This window comes from Pseudochaenichthys georgianus, chromosome 2, assembly GCF_902827115.2.
Source record: "Pseudochaenichthys georgianus chromosome 2, fPseGeo1.2, whole genome shotgun sequence".
NCBI lineage: Eukaryota > Metazoa > Chordata > Actinopteri > Perciformes > Channichthyidae > Pseudochaenichthys > Pseudochaenichthys georgianus.
In genome coordinates, this window is record NC_047504.1 from 10,731,920 (window position 1) to 10,749,693 (window position 17,774).

At 41.9% G+C, this 17,774-nt stretch overlaps 1 protein-coding gene across 4 annotated transcripts in view; it reads left to right on the forward strand.

Moving 5' to 3' along the window:
* LOC117460295 (protein FAM184A-like) overlaps positions 1-17,774 on the forward strand; it is a 43,123-nt gene that overhangs the window by 12,112 nt on the left and 13,237 nt on the right. For all 4 annotated transcript variants that reach the window (XM_034101624.2, XM_034101642.2, XM_034101633.2 and 1 more), the window contains exons 6-14: positions 12-185; positions 1,315-1,476; positions 1,948-2,083; positions 2,442-2,623; positions 3,105-3,290; positions 12,692-12,814; positions 13,214-13,375; positions 15,989-16,110; positions 16,403-16,553. In XM_034101624.2, coding sequence (XP_033957515.1) covers positions 12-185; positions 1,315-1,476; positions 1,948-2,083; positions 2,442-2,623; positions 3,105-3,290; positions 12,692-12,814; positions 13,214-13,375; positions 15,989-16,110; positions 16,403-16,553 — 1,398 coding nt within the window. The remainder of the gene's footprint in view (positions 1-11; positions 186-1,314; positions 1,477-1,947; positions 2,084-2,441; positions 2,624-3,104; positions 3,291-12,691; positions 12,815-13,213; positions 13,376-15,988; positions 16,111-16,402; positions 16,554-17,774) is intronic.

Consider the following 17,774-nt stretch of genomic DNA (forward strand, 5'->3'; position numbering starts at 1 on the left):
TCTCTTTGCAGGTGGAGGCGCTGATGGAGCGGGTGGAGGAGATCACGAAGGACAAGGTGCGTCTGGTGGAGGAGTTTGAGGGGAAGCTGGGAAAAGCTCAGGAGTATTATGAGCGGGAGCTGGAGGCCATGAGGAGGACGCACCAGCTGACCACGGAGAACCTGCTGGCCTGGAAGAGGACCGAGGTAAAGGAATAAAAGACTTACAAAGATACAGGAGAGGATGTTTTATTGAACATGTCAGAAACAAAAACATACAATAATATATATATATATATATTCTCTTTAAAAAAAAATTTTTTTTAAATAATAACAACAACAAAAAAAATAATAATAATTCTCAGATAGTCTCTGTCATGTTCAACAGGGACAAGAAGAAGCTTAAAAAAAAACTTTTCTGGTCCTCCCCCCTCTAGCATATATTTTTCTTATAAATAAAACATTAGGTCATCGTCATCAGCGACATGTTTGTCTTGTTAATTAGTTTTTTTTACAAAACAATCAGAAAGAAATTACTTTTACAATTACAAGATAATAACAACAAATGGGATTTTACAGGTTTAAATTGAATCGGCCCTCAGCTAATTAAAAAAGTATAATGAAATATAAGGCAAGGCAAGTTTATTTATATAGCACTTTTCAACGCAAGGCAATTCAAAGTGCTTTACAAAAAATGAAAGACATTAAGCATTAAAAAAGAAAAGCTAATAAAATAAACATTAAAAGGAAAAATACATGGATAAAAGTTACAGTGCAGTTTAAGATGTGAATAGTTCAATTAAAAGCAGCGACAAAAAGAAAAGTCTTCAGCCTGGATTTAAAAGTAGTAAGAGTTGCAGCAGACCTGCAGGTTTATATATAGTCCACAAATAAAACTTGTGCTTGTATTGTACTTCTTACATATAGATGAAAACATATTACACAGTAGTGTTCATGTGTTACGAAGACAACTTCAAATGCAGAAAATACAAAAAAACAAATGTTAGTTGATAAAAAAAAAGCCCAATGACTTATTTACATAACAAGCTTGAAATAAACTCTTCCTATTTCCTCTTATTATAAGCAATATGAGGCTTCTGTTTTTAAGGAATGAGCTGCTAAAACAATAAAGGAAACCATCTGGAGAGCTGTGATGTAAAGCATATTCAAGTATTAAGCATAATTGACTTACATTTGTTTGATTTTTCTAACTTAACTTATGAGGCAAGACACCTCGTCTTTAGGGAGTGGCCCAGCCCTTCGTATATTGTTCTGTATGTGGCCCTCGGTGAAAAGATGTTGGACACCCCTGAGCCAAAGTATGTAACTGTTTCAGGTGGAGCTGCGTAAGGAGTTCCAGGCTCAGGAGACGTCGCTGCAGCGCTCTCTGGGAAAGCTGAGGAGCGAGCTGCAGAAAGCTCAGGAGGAGGCGAGGGAGAACCGGGACCGAACCAACCGCCTGCAGACATCACTGGCCAACGCAGAGGGGACCACCAAGGTGTGTGCGTGTGCGTGTGCGTGTGCGTGTGCGTGTGTGTGTGTGTGTGTGTGTGTGTGTGTGTGTGTGTGTGTGTGTGTGTGTGTGTGTGTGTGTGTGTGTGTTGACAGACAAGAGCAATAGCTGGATGAAGAAGACATATTTTTAAGGCAAGCCACACACGGAGAGTCTTCTTTTGGTAAAATGTGGGAAGGAAAGTGGGCTAACTCGGATGAAAAACATTTGAAGGAAGAAAAAAAAGCCTCAGGGCGGGTGGTTTTCAGGAAAGTGGTGTTTTGTGGAGATGTAATGTGTCGGCACTGATGGAGCTGCAGGCCCGTCTGGACAGTTAGATTAGAGAGCTTTTTGTGACTGGGAGCTGTGGTGGGAGAGAGATATGATGACTGGGTTTTTTTCTTTTTGAAATACTGACTGTTGCAGTCTAATCGTGTGTGCGTGTGCGTGTGTTTGTGTGTGCGTGTGCGTGTGTAGAACCTGCACAAGCAGCTGGAGGAGGCGGTGCAGGACGGGGAGATCTGGGTGATGCAGCTGAAGGACACGGAGTACGAGCTGGAGGGAAGCAGAGAGAGAGTCCAGCAGCAGGCCACGGAGATCCTGCACAAAGCCAGTGAGACGGGTTTATTTATTCTATTATACCTTTACTCAAGGATTCAAGATGCAAGGCTCTTATTGTCATACGTACATAGCTAGAGTGTAGTTCTGTCGATCAAAATCTTAGGTCACAGGCTCCTCCAACACAATAAAACAGATACAATAGTGCAAGTAGATACATCATTTGTAAGTTGCAAACAGGTGATTTCTAGTCCTGGCCCAAGAATGGCAACATTTTAACATCCTTATCTGTGCTCCAGTTGCAGCACATGTTGATGAAACTGTCGCCTCAGCAGTAAAGCAACAACGAAGACAAACACTCATGTCATTGCGAAGCTCACCCGTGTCACACTCTCCGATCCGACTGTTCCCAGGTCAGATCGGCTCGCTGCAGGCCACCCAGATGTCCCACGAGGCGACCATCAGGAGCCTGGACCAGGAGCAGAGCCGGCTGAAGGAGAAGCTGTGCCGGCTGGAGGAGGAGCGCGAGGCGGTGCTGAACCAGAGCCAGAACTGCAGCGAGCAGCACAAGCAGACCGTGGTGCGGCTGGAGCAGGTAGGATCTTCAGAGGAACCGTAGAAACCGCGCAAAACAAAACATTTGAGTTCATGCCATTGTCAGCCTTCTAGGCCCATAGTGTGGCGAGGCACACAGTGTCTGCTCTCTCCAGTACCGCGTTAGCTCTGAGTGTTAGCCATGCTTGCTAACACAGACCATATTACGTCCAAAACAGCCGGGCATTGATTCTGATAGCAACGTTTCTGATAGTGCCGTGGGTTTCCGATATTACGTCATATCGGACACAAATCTGGATCAGCTCCGTTGTACCCCCGTTTTTAGAGATTTGGGTTCGGAGGAAAAGAGAGAGGGTTTTATTTTCTGACGCTGCGTGAGTTCCCTGACACACCGGGGACACTATGTATAAAAGACATCAAAAAGTGCATTGGACACCTTTAAAGTAAAAGTAGAAAGCCCCGTGCAGTTTGTCGTCCATTAATCAGATAAAACCACCTTTTGTATGCTCTGTTCCCCCCAGTCTCTGCGCGAGGAGCACCAGGGCTACGAGAAGGAGCTGTGCCAGCTGCGCTCGCACTACGAGGAGGAGATGCATCGCTTCAAGGAGGCGCAGGTCCGAGCGCTGGAGGAGCTGGAGGGGAAGCACGAGGGTCTGAGGGATGAGGCGCAGCAGGAGAAGGAGGAGGAGAGGAAGATACTCATGGTCGTGAGTACAAGGGATTCTGAGAAATATCTTTGTTTTTAGATCCAAACATGGAAATGAAGTAATGCCGTTGAAGTGACAGTAATTTAGTCGTAAAGGAAACACACTGCCTGTGTTTCCATATGGCTGGATTTTATATTTACTGTCAAAGCAGCTGTCAATGCAACAGAATCAAAGCTCAGCTGATTTATGCTCCTGTGGTCCGTCTATTTTAAGATACATGCACCGAGGAAATCAGCTTCAGAGGATGTGTATTCTCCCTTTTATGACTTTATAAAACCTAAGATGGTGAAACATAGAAAAAGCCACAAAGGTGAGTTTAATTTTCATATAAAAACAGTAATTACACCCAACTCTTTGAGGGGTTATCTCTCTTTTACATTTCCTCCTCAGAGCCTCTGTTGTTTAAGGAAATATGTTTCCCTGAGAAATGAGCAGCTCCGTCATCCGACTGCACACATTTAATGAGGTCAACAATAAGACTGAGACGGGAAAACAACATCACTCTCTGCCTGCGTTCCCTCTGCGGATTTCCACCTGTCACTGCTGTCTCTTTCCTTTATTCACTCTCCTCTCTGCGATGTCTAAACAAATGAACGTCCAAAAGACCACCGCACTCAGGGACAGGTATACAGTATTTATATTTTATTACAATTAACAGCTTTTTCAATGACATTTTACTCGCACCGTTGTCTCCCTAGGTATATAGTTTGTCGAACTGTTAGAAAAGTATGATACTTTCGATGTTTACTGCAAACAATTCCACTTGTTTCTGGCCAGTCTGTGGTTTATTTTAAAGCGTCTGAGTATGAAAGATGCTCCGCCGTCTGCAAGTGTGTCTCTGCAGTTTCGTCACTAACTGTTCTTCTACGGACAACATTTTTATTATTATTCCGCCGGTATTTTGGCTCTTCTTCTCCCGCATTGAACATCGCAGAAACTCCGTTCAAACATCAAAACGTTCAGCTCGGTCGGGAATCGATGGCTATTACTTTTCTCATTCATAACTTTCATAATTCCAGAGATACATCCCATAATACATCACATTTTTAACATTGAAGTCAATGGAGGAAATCTTCAGACTTCAACAAATCTTCATGCGACTTCAACTGCTAACTGTTCATTCATACTTTCACTCAGAAACCTCATTCCAACTGTAAAATGTTTCAAATCATTCTGACATTATTCGTGTAAAAAACCTTTTAAATCTGATTCTTACTTTTAGAGATATTAACATTTGTTCAGACCTTGTTTTAGAGGTTTTCTTCACATTTTAACATTAACTAGAGTGCGTGATGTCACAGCTCGAGGGTAAGAAATCTTGAAATGTGCCTTCATATATTTTTTTTAAAACTGCCATAATTCCCAAACCCTACATTCCTGAGAAATAATTGTTCATGATAAACGTAGGAAAACATCTCGTAGCTTGAAAAATGACAAATAATTAATCAAAAATAATTCAACAAAATGCCTCTTGAGGGCATGAAGTGACAAAAACGCTCAACATTCCTCCATTGAAGCCCATTGTAATTTCAGGCAGATATTTCCTCACGGTAGCAGCCGCACACCTTTAGTTAAACTGCCAAAAAGGCCACATTATTAACCTGAAACTACACAAAAATTACACTTCAGATACTCAACTTCCTTGACATGCTTCACGTTTTGAAATTTCACAGATATCTGTTACGGTTCTTGCACAAAACGTTCACATGTAAGAGGTTCATCTCTCATTCAGAACAATGGAAACCTGTGATCTCTACAGAGCTCGTTAGCTCAAATAGAAACACCTGTGCAATGGAACACGATGATGTCATCACTCCAACTGACATGCTCAGAGCAGCAGACTCCAGATAGCAGACCTCAGAGCAGCAGACCTCAACAGTCCAGCCTTGAGATTTCTTCAAATGCCGTTGTCATGGCAACACAATGCTCGCCTTGAAACACGGTTTTCTCATAACTTCAGTGAAAATACTCCAAACAGCCCAGAACTTCACAGGTTTGATAACGATGCAACCATCAACGCATCTAAGCGTAGTATAGGGTGTCATCAAATGCCGTTGCCATGGCGACAGACCACTCGCCATGATACACAATATGGCTGTAAGTCCAATGGACACGGTCCAATCGTCCCTCAATCTTCACTTGTATATCACCGGTCCATGCCTCAAGAGCTCTACGCCAAATCTGAGATCTCACCATATGCCGTTTCCATGGAAACACATCCCTCGCCATAAAACATGATGTCGCTATAACTCCTATGAAAAGGTTTCAAAAGTGCTCAAACTTCACATTTGTGCTAACAGTCCAGCCGTGAAGACATCTATGGGACAGTTGAGATTTCTTCAAATGCCTTTGCCATGGCAACACAATGCTCGCCATGAAACACGTTTTTCTCATAACTTCAGTGAAACTTCTCCAAACGCCCCAAAACTTCACAGGTTTGGTAACGATGCAGCCATCAACGCATCTAAGCATATTATGGGGTGTCATCAAATGCCGTTACCATGGCAACAAAATGCTCGCCTTGAAACACGGTTTTCTCATAACTTCAGTGAAAATACTCCAAACAGCCCAAGACTTCACAGGTTTGGTAACGATGCAGCCATCAACGCATCTAAGTGTATTATGGGGTGTCATCAAATGCCGTTGCCATGGCAACAGATCATTCGCCATCAAGTTAGTTCAGAAGTTTGCAGTTCAAATATTCTGCTGCTTTTCCAAGCCTTTTTACTTTCTTTTCTTCTCTCAACACACATTCAAGCCCCCTGTGTTCATGTATCATTTCAATCTAAATTCTTTACTTTCTTCTTACACATTTCATTTTAATCTAAATTCTTCACTTTCTTCTTACACATTACATTTCAGCTTAGCAGTTTAGCGTCAGCTTTTCAGCATAAATCATTCCCACTAGCAATTTCTTCAGGAATTGCATTCTCTAGTTCATCATGTTGTCATCCGGGACAACATGTGGATTTAATGACTACGATACATGTCAACAAATGACATCACTTTACTGTAATGCAGCCTCTAAAACCATAGAATTACGATATCAACGTAGTATACTGTAGACTTCTTTCCTGTGGTGTATCAAGACGCCTCCTTTCATCCTGTTTTTACTTATTCATCACGACACATAAGATCCATCCAGCTACTATCACACTATCTTAGGAAGCCCCTTTTAGACACCATAGAAGAAGAAAAAAGGAGCATTTAAAGTGCAGCGTGACCCACGGTGAGTCACAGAAATAAGATTCGCCCTCGTGGCTCCGTGACGGGCCGATGACTCAGGGTGACGTCACTTAAAATCCACCAATCACACGACTTCTGCCCTAGACATTATCTTTGCTGTATTATTATCATTTCCTCCAGGAATGGTACAAGAGGAGGAGTGCTTGTTTATCTCGCCCTTACACCACATTACACCACATTTACTCACGCTCACATGACTCCACCTGCATTCAGCGAGTCCTGTTGACGTCCAGCGAAAGGGACTGAGCTCAGAGGCCTGAAGGCAGCACGCTTATTCAGTCTCCGGAATGATCACTTCTCAAATCCTAAATAATTTTGAACCCTGTGTTCTCCCTCTGTCTCTTCCTATATCTCTCCTCTTTCATAACATTTCCCTCTCTTATCTCCCCCCCTCTGGAGTTTCCAATGCTGTTTGAAGCTGACTGCTAATTGGTTGGTTTTCATTGACATTAAATCCTGCCTGATTCCCTGAAAGGAAAGAGAGTGGAGATGGAGAGAGAAATTATGAAATATTACGTAAGCTGCGCCTCGTCATCTTTAGATTAATGATGGTTTTTATTTAAAGGGAAATCAGAGAGGGAAAGAGGAAACTGGTCATTTTTTGTCAGCAGAATATTAACGGCTTTCTAAACCAGGGCGATACAATTGTACTAATTGCTTCCGCTGTATTCATTAATCTTTCACCACAGTCTACTTAAAAAGGCTCTCAGTCATATCTCCAGATCTCCTTTCTGCTGTGGATGTTAATTCATATTTAATTTGTATGGTGGGTTATTCTTTCTAGATTGAGGTAACTTGAGGTAATAAAATATGATAAGGAGCTGGACATCTCTATACATATATTATACACCTGAACATCAGCAGGAGAGGACTCTTTAAAGTAGAGACACTACATACTGATATACACCTGAACATCAGCAGGAGAGGACTCTTTAAAGTAGAGACACTACATGCTGATATACACCTGAACATCAGCAGGAGAGGACTCTTTAAAGTAGAGACACTACATACTGATATACACCTGAACATCAGCAGGAGAGGACTCTTTAAAGTAGAGACACTACATACTGATATACACCTGAACACCAGCAGGAGAGGACTCTTTAAAGTAGAGACACTACATACTGACATACACCTGAACATCAGCAGGAGAGGACTCTTTAAAGTAGAGACACTACATACTGATATACACCTGAACATCAGCAGGAGAGAACTCTTTAAAGTAGAGACACTACATACTGATATACACCTGAACATCAGCAGGAGAGGACTCTTTAAAGTAGAGACACTACACACTGATATACACCTGAACATCAGCAGGAGAGGACTCTTTAAAGTAGAGACACTACACACTGATATACACCTGAACATCAGCAGGAGAGGACTCTTTAAAGTAGAGACAGTACATACTGATATACACCTGAACATCAGCAGGAGAGGACTCTTTAAAGTAGAGACACTACATACTGATATACACCTGAACATCAGCAGGAGAGGACTCTTTAAAGTAGAGACACTACATACTGATATACACCTGAACATCAGCAAGAGAGGACTCTTTAAAGTAGAGACACTACATACTGATATACACCTGAACATCAGCAGGAGAGGACTCTTTAAAGTAGAGACACTACATACTGATATACACCTGAACACCAGCAGGAGAGGACTCTTTAAAGTAGAGACACTACATACTGACATACACCTGAACATCAGCAGGAGAGGACTCTTTAAAGTAGAGACACTACATACTGATATACACCTGAACATCAGCAGGAGAGAACTCTTTAAAGTAGAGACACTACATACTGATATACACCTGAACATCAGCAGGAGAGGACTCTTTAAAGTAGAGACACTACACACTGATATACACCTGAACATCAGCAGGAGAGGACTCTTTAAAGTAGAGACAGTACATACTGATATACACCTGAACATCAGCAGGAGAGGACTCTTTAAAGTAGAGACACTACATACTGATATACACCTGAACATCAGCAGGAGAGGACTCTTTAAAGTAGAGACACTACATACTGATATACACCTGAACATCAGCAAGAGAGGACTCTTTAAAGTAGAGACACTACATACTGATATACACCTGAACATCAGCAGGAGAGGACTCTTTAAAGTAGAGACACTACATGCTGATATACACCTGAACATCAGCAGGAGAGGACTCTTTAAAGTAGAGACACTACATACTGATATACACCTGAACATCAGCAGGAGAGGACTCTTTAAAGTAGAGACACTACATACTGATATACACCTGAACATCAGCAGGAGAGGACTCTTTAAAGTAGAGACACTACATGCTGATATACACCTGAACATCAGCAAGAGAGGACTCTTTAAAGTAGAGACACTACATACTGATATACACCTGAACATCAGCAGGAGAGGACTCTTTAAAGTAGAGACACTACATGCTGATATACACCTGAACATCAGCAAGAGAGGACTCTTTAAAGTAGAGACACTACATACTGATATACACCTGAACATCAGCAGGAGAGGACTCTTTAAAGTAGAGACTCTACATACTGATATACACCTGAACATCAGCAGGAGAGGACTCTTTAAAGTAGAGACACTACATACTGATATACACCCGAACATCAGCAGGAGAAGACTCTTTAAAGTAGAGACTCTACATACTGATATACACCTGAACATCAGCAGGAGAGGACTCTTTAAAGAAGAGACACTACATACTGATATGCACCTGAACACCAGCAGGAGAGGACTCTTTAAAGTAGAGACACTACACACTGATATACACCTGAACATCAGCAGGAGAGGACTCTTTAAAGTAGAGACACTACATACTGATATACACCTGAACATCAGCAGGAGAGAACTCTTTAAAGTAGAGACACTACATACTGATATACACCTGAACATCAGCAGGAGAGGACTCTTTAAAGTAGAGACACTACATACTGATATACACCTGAACATCAGCAGGAGAGGACTCTTTAAAGTAGAGACACTACACACTGATATACACCTGAACATCAGCAGGAGAGGACTCTTTAAAGTAGAGACAGTACACACTGATATACACCTGAACATCAGCAGGAGAGGACTCTTTAAAGTAGAGACACTACATACTGATATACACCTGAACATCAGCAGGAGAGGACTCTTTAAAGTAGAGACACTACATACTGATATACACCTGAACATCAGCAAGAGAGGACTCTTTAAAGTAGAGACACTACATACTGATATACACCTGAACATCAGCAGGAGAGGACTCTTTAAAGTAGAGACACTACATGCTGATATACACCTGAACATCAGCAGGAGAGGACTCTTTAAAGTAGAGACACTACATACTGATATACACCTGAACATCAGCAGGAGAGGACTCTTTAAAGTAGAGACTCTACATACTGATATACACCTGAACATCAGCAGGAGAGGACTCTTTAAAGTAGAGACAGTACATACTGATATACACCTGAACATCAGCAGGAGAGGACTCTTTAAAGTAGAGACACTACATACTGATATACACCTGAACATCAGCAGGAGAGGACTCTTTAAAGTAGAGACACTACATACTGATATACACCTGAACATCAGCAAGAGAGGACTCTTTAAAGTAGAGACACTACATACTGATATACACCTGAACATCAACAGGAGAGGACTCTTTAAAGTAGAGACACTACATACTGATATACACTAGGGCTGTGCATCTTCACTGGTCTCACGATTCGATTCGATTACGATTATCCTGTCAACGATTCGATTCGGTTCGATATCCCGGTGCATCCCGGTGCATCTCGATTCATACCAATGCGTTGCATCCTCAATTTTCTAGATTACTGCACATGGCTTATTTTTCATCAATGCATACATGCAGTCAATACATATGAACTCTCTTTTTATTATTTAGAAAGTGCTTCAGAAATCAATAACATAAATGTCTTGACATTCATTTATAAACCAGAATAAATGAATTGTATAGGTCTAGCCTCCGTGTGTGAAGTTGTTCCATCCTCAAAAACAAAAAGCTAATGCTTCTGCAGTCTAGCTGCAGCTTCTAGCCACGGCCTTCTGTTAAGAAAGGACACTGAATGTCCTGAATGAGGCATCACACACAGGACGTGAGTCTGAACACAGCAGACAACAGGAGTATTTACAACAGCATATACAAACTAAAATACTGCATGTGGGTGCACACTTACATTCTCTGTTTTACTGTTACATAAATCCAATGAATGAAAGATAAAATTAGCTTCATTATATCTCAGTGATTAAGTGAATAATAAAGTTTCTATCGGGTCACTATCAGCATGTCACTCATTATTTTCAGGGAGGGGGCGGGGCTTGGAGGAACGGAGAGGAGACGGTGATCGCGGAAGCTTTTTTCCTCCTGCCTTCACAAACTTTACACACGTATATATCATCTGAAAATTGCTAGAGGACATTCATACTCTGCAATCCAAGACTTAATTAAATCCACCAAAAACCTGACATGATTGTAACGCGATTATTTTTGAAAAACATAAATCCCTGTCTGTGTCTCTGAGCCGCAGCAACACGGAGTGATTCAGAGCGGGTCCTTCTGCTGTGGGTTCTGGACTGGTGTTCTTGTGTTGGTGGATAAAGCAGACTGCTCCGTGTTCGGTGTTGCTGTGCCGCTGTCACGTATGTTCCCTGATCTCTGCGTCACCGACCAATTTGATATTAAAGTGACAGAAAAAACGTTATAGTAAAGCCGCGGCCGGAAAATCAGGAAGCAACGTTACTACTCTATAACCGATTATCTTCCGTCACTGCATCGAGACCGAATCGTCCACGTCCGCATCGCAATGCATCGTAGAAACGATTATTTTCAACACCCCTAATATACACCTGAACATCAGCAGGAGAGGACTCTTTAAAGTAGAGACACTACATACTGATATACACCTGAACATCAGCAGGAGAGGACTCTTTAAAGTAGAGACACTACATACTGATATACACCTGAACATCAGCAGAAGAGGACTCTTTAAAGTAGAGACACTACATACTGATATACACCTGAACATCAGCAGGAGAGGACTCTTTAAAGTAGAGACACTACATACTGATATACACCTGAACATCAGCAGAAGAGGACTCTTTAAAGTAGAGACACTACATACTGATATACACCTGAACATCAGCAGAAGAGGACTCTTTAAAGTAGAGACACTACATACTGATATACACCTGAACATCAGCAGGAGAGAACTCTTTAAAGTAGAGACACTATACTGATATACACCCGTATTGTATTTTGATGATACAATCCTTGTGTAAAATCCATATTTTGATTGTGTTTTTGTGAGGGTATTTATTCTCAGTGTTTATATAATTAGCATTGGTTCCTTAATGTGACCTCTGACCTCTTTGCAGCGCGATACAAGCACATCTACAGTAATTGGGTTATAAAAGGAGAAAGTGGATTACCGCTCTGCTCCGTCGGGAATAAGATAAGTGGAGCGCTTGATTTAAATTTCTCTCGCGTCTCACAACGTTGGAGGGAAATAGAGCTTGGAGAGATTCTCATGGTAACAATGTTTCACGTCCTCAGACGACTGGGGGGGATGAATTATGCTAGCATATATATTTAAATGTGGAGATAAGTCCCTCCTATAAATAACTCAGCTTCCCACAATGAATGCATTATCATGTTATAAGCCAAATCAATTGTTCTGACTTTTGTATCCTTCGGTGTAAAAGGGAATACCGTTCTTTTCGGACTATAAGCCGCGACATTTTTCCCCCATTTTTCATATATGATAATATTCAGCAGCTCTACTGGCATTAATCAAAGAGTGCATGGTAAGAATTGGTCATGTGGGGGTGGGAAACGTGCTCGGTTTTCATTCATTCAGCAGATGTTAGCGCGATGAAGGGACACTAGAATCCAGCGGTACTGTATTTCTTCAGAATGCAGAAAAACACCATGAATTGTGCTGCTTTTCTTCCATAAAAAACATATCCACCGTAGATTTCAGTGCCAGGATGCGTGAAAAAGGTAAATATTGAAGAAGCGTGTCAGATTAGACCAGAGGAAAGATCATAATTTGTATTTTCGAGTGTTAAAATAATGTGGTTTTGTCATTAATGTTATTTGAATGCATCTCTCTTCGTCTCCTGTGCAGAAAATGTGCCAGGAGTTTGAGATAAAGCGTATGTCGTTGGAGGAGCAGAGAGATCGCCTCCAGCAGCAGCTCGACAACCTGAAGGAGGAGCTGTCGGCCAAACTCAACATGGCCAATCAGGAGGTACCCTTGTGATAAAAAATAAACCAAAACCGTTCATTTTAGTGAGTTTCTAGCAACACTGACACATAATTCACGACTATAACTTCAACACATGCCGCTAACATTTGAGTAAACAGGTCCTGTTGTCATTTAGCTTCTTGCAATGGATTTATATTTTTCTAAACACTCATGTGACGTCAAATTGATATTTTCTAGTGTTGTCAAATTGCATCTGTTTCAGAAGCTGCAGCTGGTTTCTCTTAACTTAAATCTTTCTGACTAACGTGAGAGTCCTTAAACGTAACAGCAGTTTCTTCTTCCTCTGATGATGATGATGATGATGATGATGATGATGATGATGATGATGATGATGATGATGATGATGATGATGATGATGACTTCCTCCATGGATGTGCTCAGGTGTCCCACCTGCAGGAGCTGGTGAGGGAGGGGCAGCAGAACATGAACTCGGCTCAGACTCAGATCAGCTGTCTGAGGGAAACTCAAGACAAACTGAGGATCGAGCTGGACGCCACGAGGGCGAGGGTCCGAGAGACCAGCAACCTGCTGACAGACCTGCAGGTGAGGGGGGTACCGAGGAGGGAAATAAGAGGGTTTGGAGTGAAATATAAAATAATACTCGGGTGTCAAAGCAGCAACAGCATCAACAGACAGAGGACACACAGCAGAGGCAGGAAGGCAAATAAGCATTGTAACTTAACAATAGAATTACTCTTAATAGTTTGCTTCCCATTGTTGTCGTTAATGATTCAGCACTCGAGTGTCAAACGCTGGATGACCAACTCTACTGGATGAGGATTATCATATTCAGTTAGGGCTGCTCAATTATTACGATTTTGGCTTGCAACGATTATGAAAACAACATAATCTAAATAAAACGATTATTTATTTTATTTACATAAAACCTGCAGGTCCGCTGCAACTCTGACTACTTTTAAATCCAGGCTGAAGACTTTTCTTTTTGTCGCTGCTTTTAATTGAACTATTCACATCTTAAACTGCACTGTAACTTTTATCCATGTATTTTTTCTTTTAATGTTTATTTTATTAGCTTTTCTTTTTAATGACTGATTTTAAATGCCATTTTCTTAATGTCTTTCATTTTTGTAAAGCTCTTTGAATTGCCTTGTGTTGAAAAGTGCTATATAAATAAACATTTACATACATTTTTTTTAATTATTATTGGTTTTTCAGTTCAATTAAACTTAAAGTTCAGGGTAATGAACTGTTAAAACATACTGTTCACATTTTATTTCAATAAATTGATGTTTTCAAAGTCAATGAATAATCGTTTTTAAAAATCGTGATATCAATTATTGACCCAAATAATCGAGATTATGATTTTTGCCATAATCGAGCAGCCCTACATTCAGTACACTATCACACGTGTAGACTGGCTGAAAAACTAAAGTTAGCAAACCTAGCCAGTAATCAATGGGCTTGATTAGTCTTATTATTATCTGTTTATTATCCAACAAGCAGTTCTGATTGTGCCTTTAAGGGGAATAAGTTAAATAAGATACGATAAAATAATACTCATGTGTCAAAGAAATACAAATTGTAACTAAACAATACAAGTACGTCAAACTGTTAACATATGTACGGATGTGAATAATAATAATGAATATATCTATATAAGTGTGAAAATAACTCCAGTATAGGTGACGCTTTAATTTACAGGTAAGTTTCCGACGTAATTTGCAACTAATTATAATCAAACATGAATGTAATATAACCCCATGAGAATATTATTTATGTATTATTGAAACCTTTATTCCCCATTAGGTTGAATATTATGCTCGCCTGTAGACACGTTTTACATTTCTGCATGTTCAGCTAATCGAGGTTAGCATTATCAATTAGCTGGAGTTAATTAATCTGGATCCTTCCCATTGAAGTCTACCTTAAGCAGCGGTAAATACACGCCGATGTCTTGTCAGAGCAATCTTTAATCTGTAATTGCTTCATCGTCGGCAGTGCAGGAAAGCGACTTGCCTCCAAAGATTTCCGAGAAATAGGGAAGGATGGAGAGAGGAAGGACATCTCGAAGCAGGAAAGGAGATGTAACCGAGGAATAAGTGCAGCTCTGTAGGCCAGCTGTTAGATAATGATGAGGCGATTTCAAGTGTGTGTGTGTTTGAAAAGATACTGATTCTGGTATAGAAACAGGAAGTGTGTGTGTGTGTGTGTGTGTGTGTGTGTGTGTGTGTGTGTGTGTGTGTGTGTGTGTGTGTGTGTGTGTGTGTGTGTGTGTGTGTGTGTGTGTGTGTGTGTGTGTGTGTGTGTGTGTGTGTGTGTGTGTGTGTGTGTGTGTTGTATTAATTGTAGGTCATGTTGGACAGAACAGGAAACAGAAAGACCAGCTTGGACACAGATGAAGCTCAGATATTAATTAAAGCCACAGCTGGTGCAAATAAAACCAGTGGATATAAAATGCCCAATAAAAGATGTAATAAAGTCGTGAGCGTGGACAGAGGGACTGAATGAGGAGCGATGATTAGATGAAAGTGCCGCTCTGTAAAAAGAGAGGATTTGCACCGTTATAAAACACACAGCATCTCACTGAGGGAATCCAGACCAGCTGTTATTAATAGTCTTCTTACACATCGTCTCTTAGATGCTGAACATTTGAAACCTGGATTTAAAGCACAGGTGAGCCTTCAGATAAACCTCTCCAGCAGCCGGAAGCCTCCGACCTGCTGAACATACTTTCTGCTTTTGCAAGCGGCACATTTTAAATGCCCCTGCAGCTTTATAAATATCTGTGGAGGTGGCGTTATGAGTCATCCGTCGTGCAGCTAGTGAAGAGCTGCATCTGGTCAGTCGGAGGAGAGCGGCTTCCCATTGTCATCGTTAATGATTCAGCACTCGAGTGTCAAAGGCTGGATGACGTGACGGATTATCACATGCAGTACATTATCACACGCTGAAAAAGAAAAGTTAGCAAACCTAGCCACACTTACGTTTAAGGGGAAGGCATGTAAAAGTCTAAAAAAGGCAAGTCGGCATCTTAAAGGCCGTATTAAGGCTAAAGTCTGTCTTGATTAGTATTATTATCTGACAAGCAGTTCTGGTTGTGTCTCTAAGGGGAAGGGAGGCTTGTAAAAGTCCACAAAGGCAAGCGAGAAGATATTATTAAGATCGTATTAAGTTTGTATCTGTTTGTGTTTAAAGGAGGAGATCGAGACCCAGCGGCAGCAGCACGACGCCAGAGTGATGTCCATCCGAACAGAAGAGAAACAGAAGATGGAAAAGATGGCAAACGACTTGGACCAGAAGTGGAGAAACGCACTGCGGTTAGTAAGAAAGAAAACCTGGGATGTGTTACACTCTTTGTCAGCCTGTCAGTTTCACTCTCTGGTGTTGTGCTCGTCCCGTTTGATTCCTCATCCATCTCTGTCGCGTCTCGCCCCCTCTGCTCCGCCATCACACTCTCTATTAGCATAACTTGTTTCCTAAAGCGCTCACTGATAACGACAACAACAGAGGGGGAATTAACACGAGCGTAAGAAGGCGTACGATATTTCCAGTCGCAGTAGACGATGCATAAAAGGTACAAAAGACCCACGTGTGGCCTTTTCTCTGCAGGGAGGAGGTGCATCTGTTGAAGGGGGAGCTGACGGAGGAGTATGAAGCTGACAAACAGGGGGCGATGACTCAGGTCTCGCAGCAGAAGGATCTGGAGATGATGGCGTCCAGAGAAGGCTGGCAGAGGAAGGTGGAGGACCTGCTGGAACAGGTACACACCACACACTTCATTTTAAAGTGTCTCCCTCTCCTGTAGTGTGCTATAGAGGGTTTATGTGCAGGCTAAAATCCACAAGAACAGAGTGACATCACTACGTAACACTCGCGCTTCTATTGGCTAGCACTCCAACACTCTAGGTGCATCTCACTTTGGTTAAATGGATTCCTTGCGTCCCTCACTTGCGTCCTTTCCCTGCGACTAGTCCCTCCCACCAGGGAAGGAGAGACGCAAGGAAACAACGAGAAGCAGGGAAATTAGTTTTTAGAGCAATGGGTCGTCGTTTCCTCCGGAGCGTCGCGTGAAGCCACGTCCGTCAGCAGCCAGATCAGTGCATGCGCTGCATCGTCCAATCAGTGAGCGATACACAGTGAGGGGGCGGGGCGAGTGTCTGAGGATTTCACCGGAGGATGGTCCGGTGGTTCCTGGGACGGTACTCAAGATGGCGCAGACAAATCAACTTCCGGTGATACCTAGCCCGAGGAGCGAGGAAATGAAAAATAACCGAAGTGAGACGCACCCATTGTATGTGATAGGATAAGAGGCGGGACATCTCTAAGCGGGTGACCAATCACAACAGAGCACAGGCAGTATGAGATAAATCAAAAGCTTTTTTGTAATCGGTTTTTAATTTGTCCACATTCTGTTATGCAACACATTTATTCTGCATAGCTTCAAAAGCCACAACATAAGGAGCACCTCCAGCGTAGCTCTCGGTGTGTGTTAGGCTACCTGCGTCACACACTGGCACCTCACACTGCACAGGTGCACACAATAACACGCCATCTGGTTTTTGGAGTCTTTACGTGGGTTTTGCAGTGAGAATAGGGGTCCGTTCTCTTCAGAGGTGGTGTCTTTCATTGAGCAAAATCCTTGGAAATATATTCTATAGCATAAAACAGTACATTTAAATCCATGTTATCAATCTATTTCCTGGCTTTGAAGGAAATAGGCGCACCCATAACCGCTCCGCCCCCTTTGGGAAACACTTTGATTGACAGCTCCATTGGATTTAAAGGCCTGGAGCAGAAAATGTGTCTGTCAGAGGATAACACTCTATCTCTCACACACACACACGCATACACACACACACACACACACACACACACACACACACACACACACACACACACACACACACACACACACTTCACCTGCTTTACATTCCCCATAATTCCCAGAAGAACAGTAAAGCGGTCTGAGAGGGATTTAACT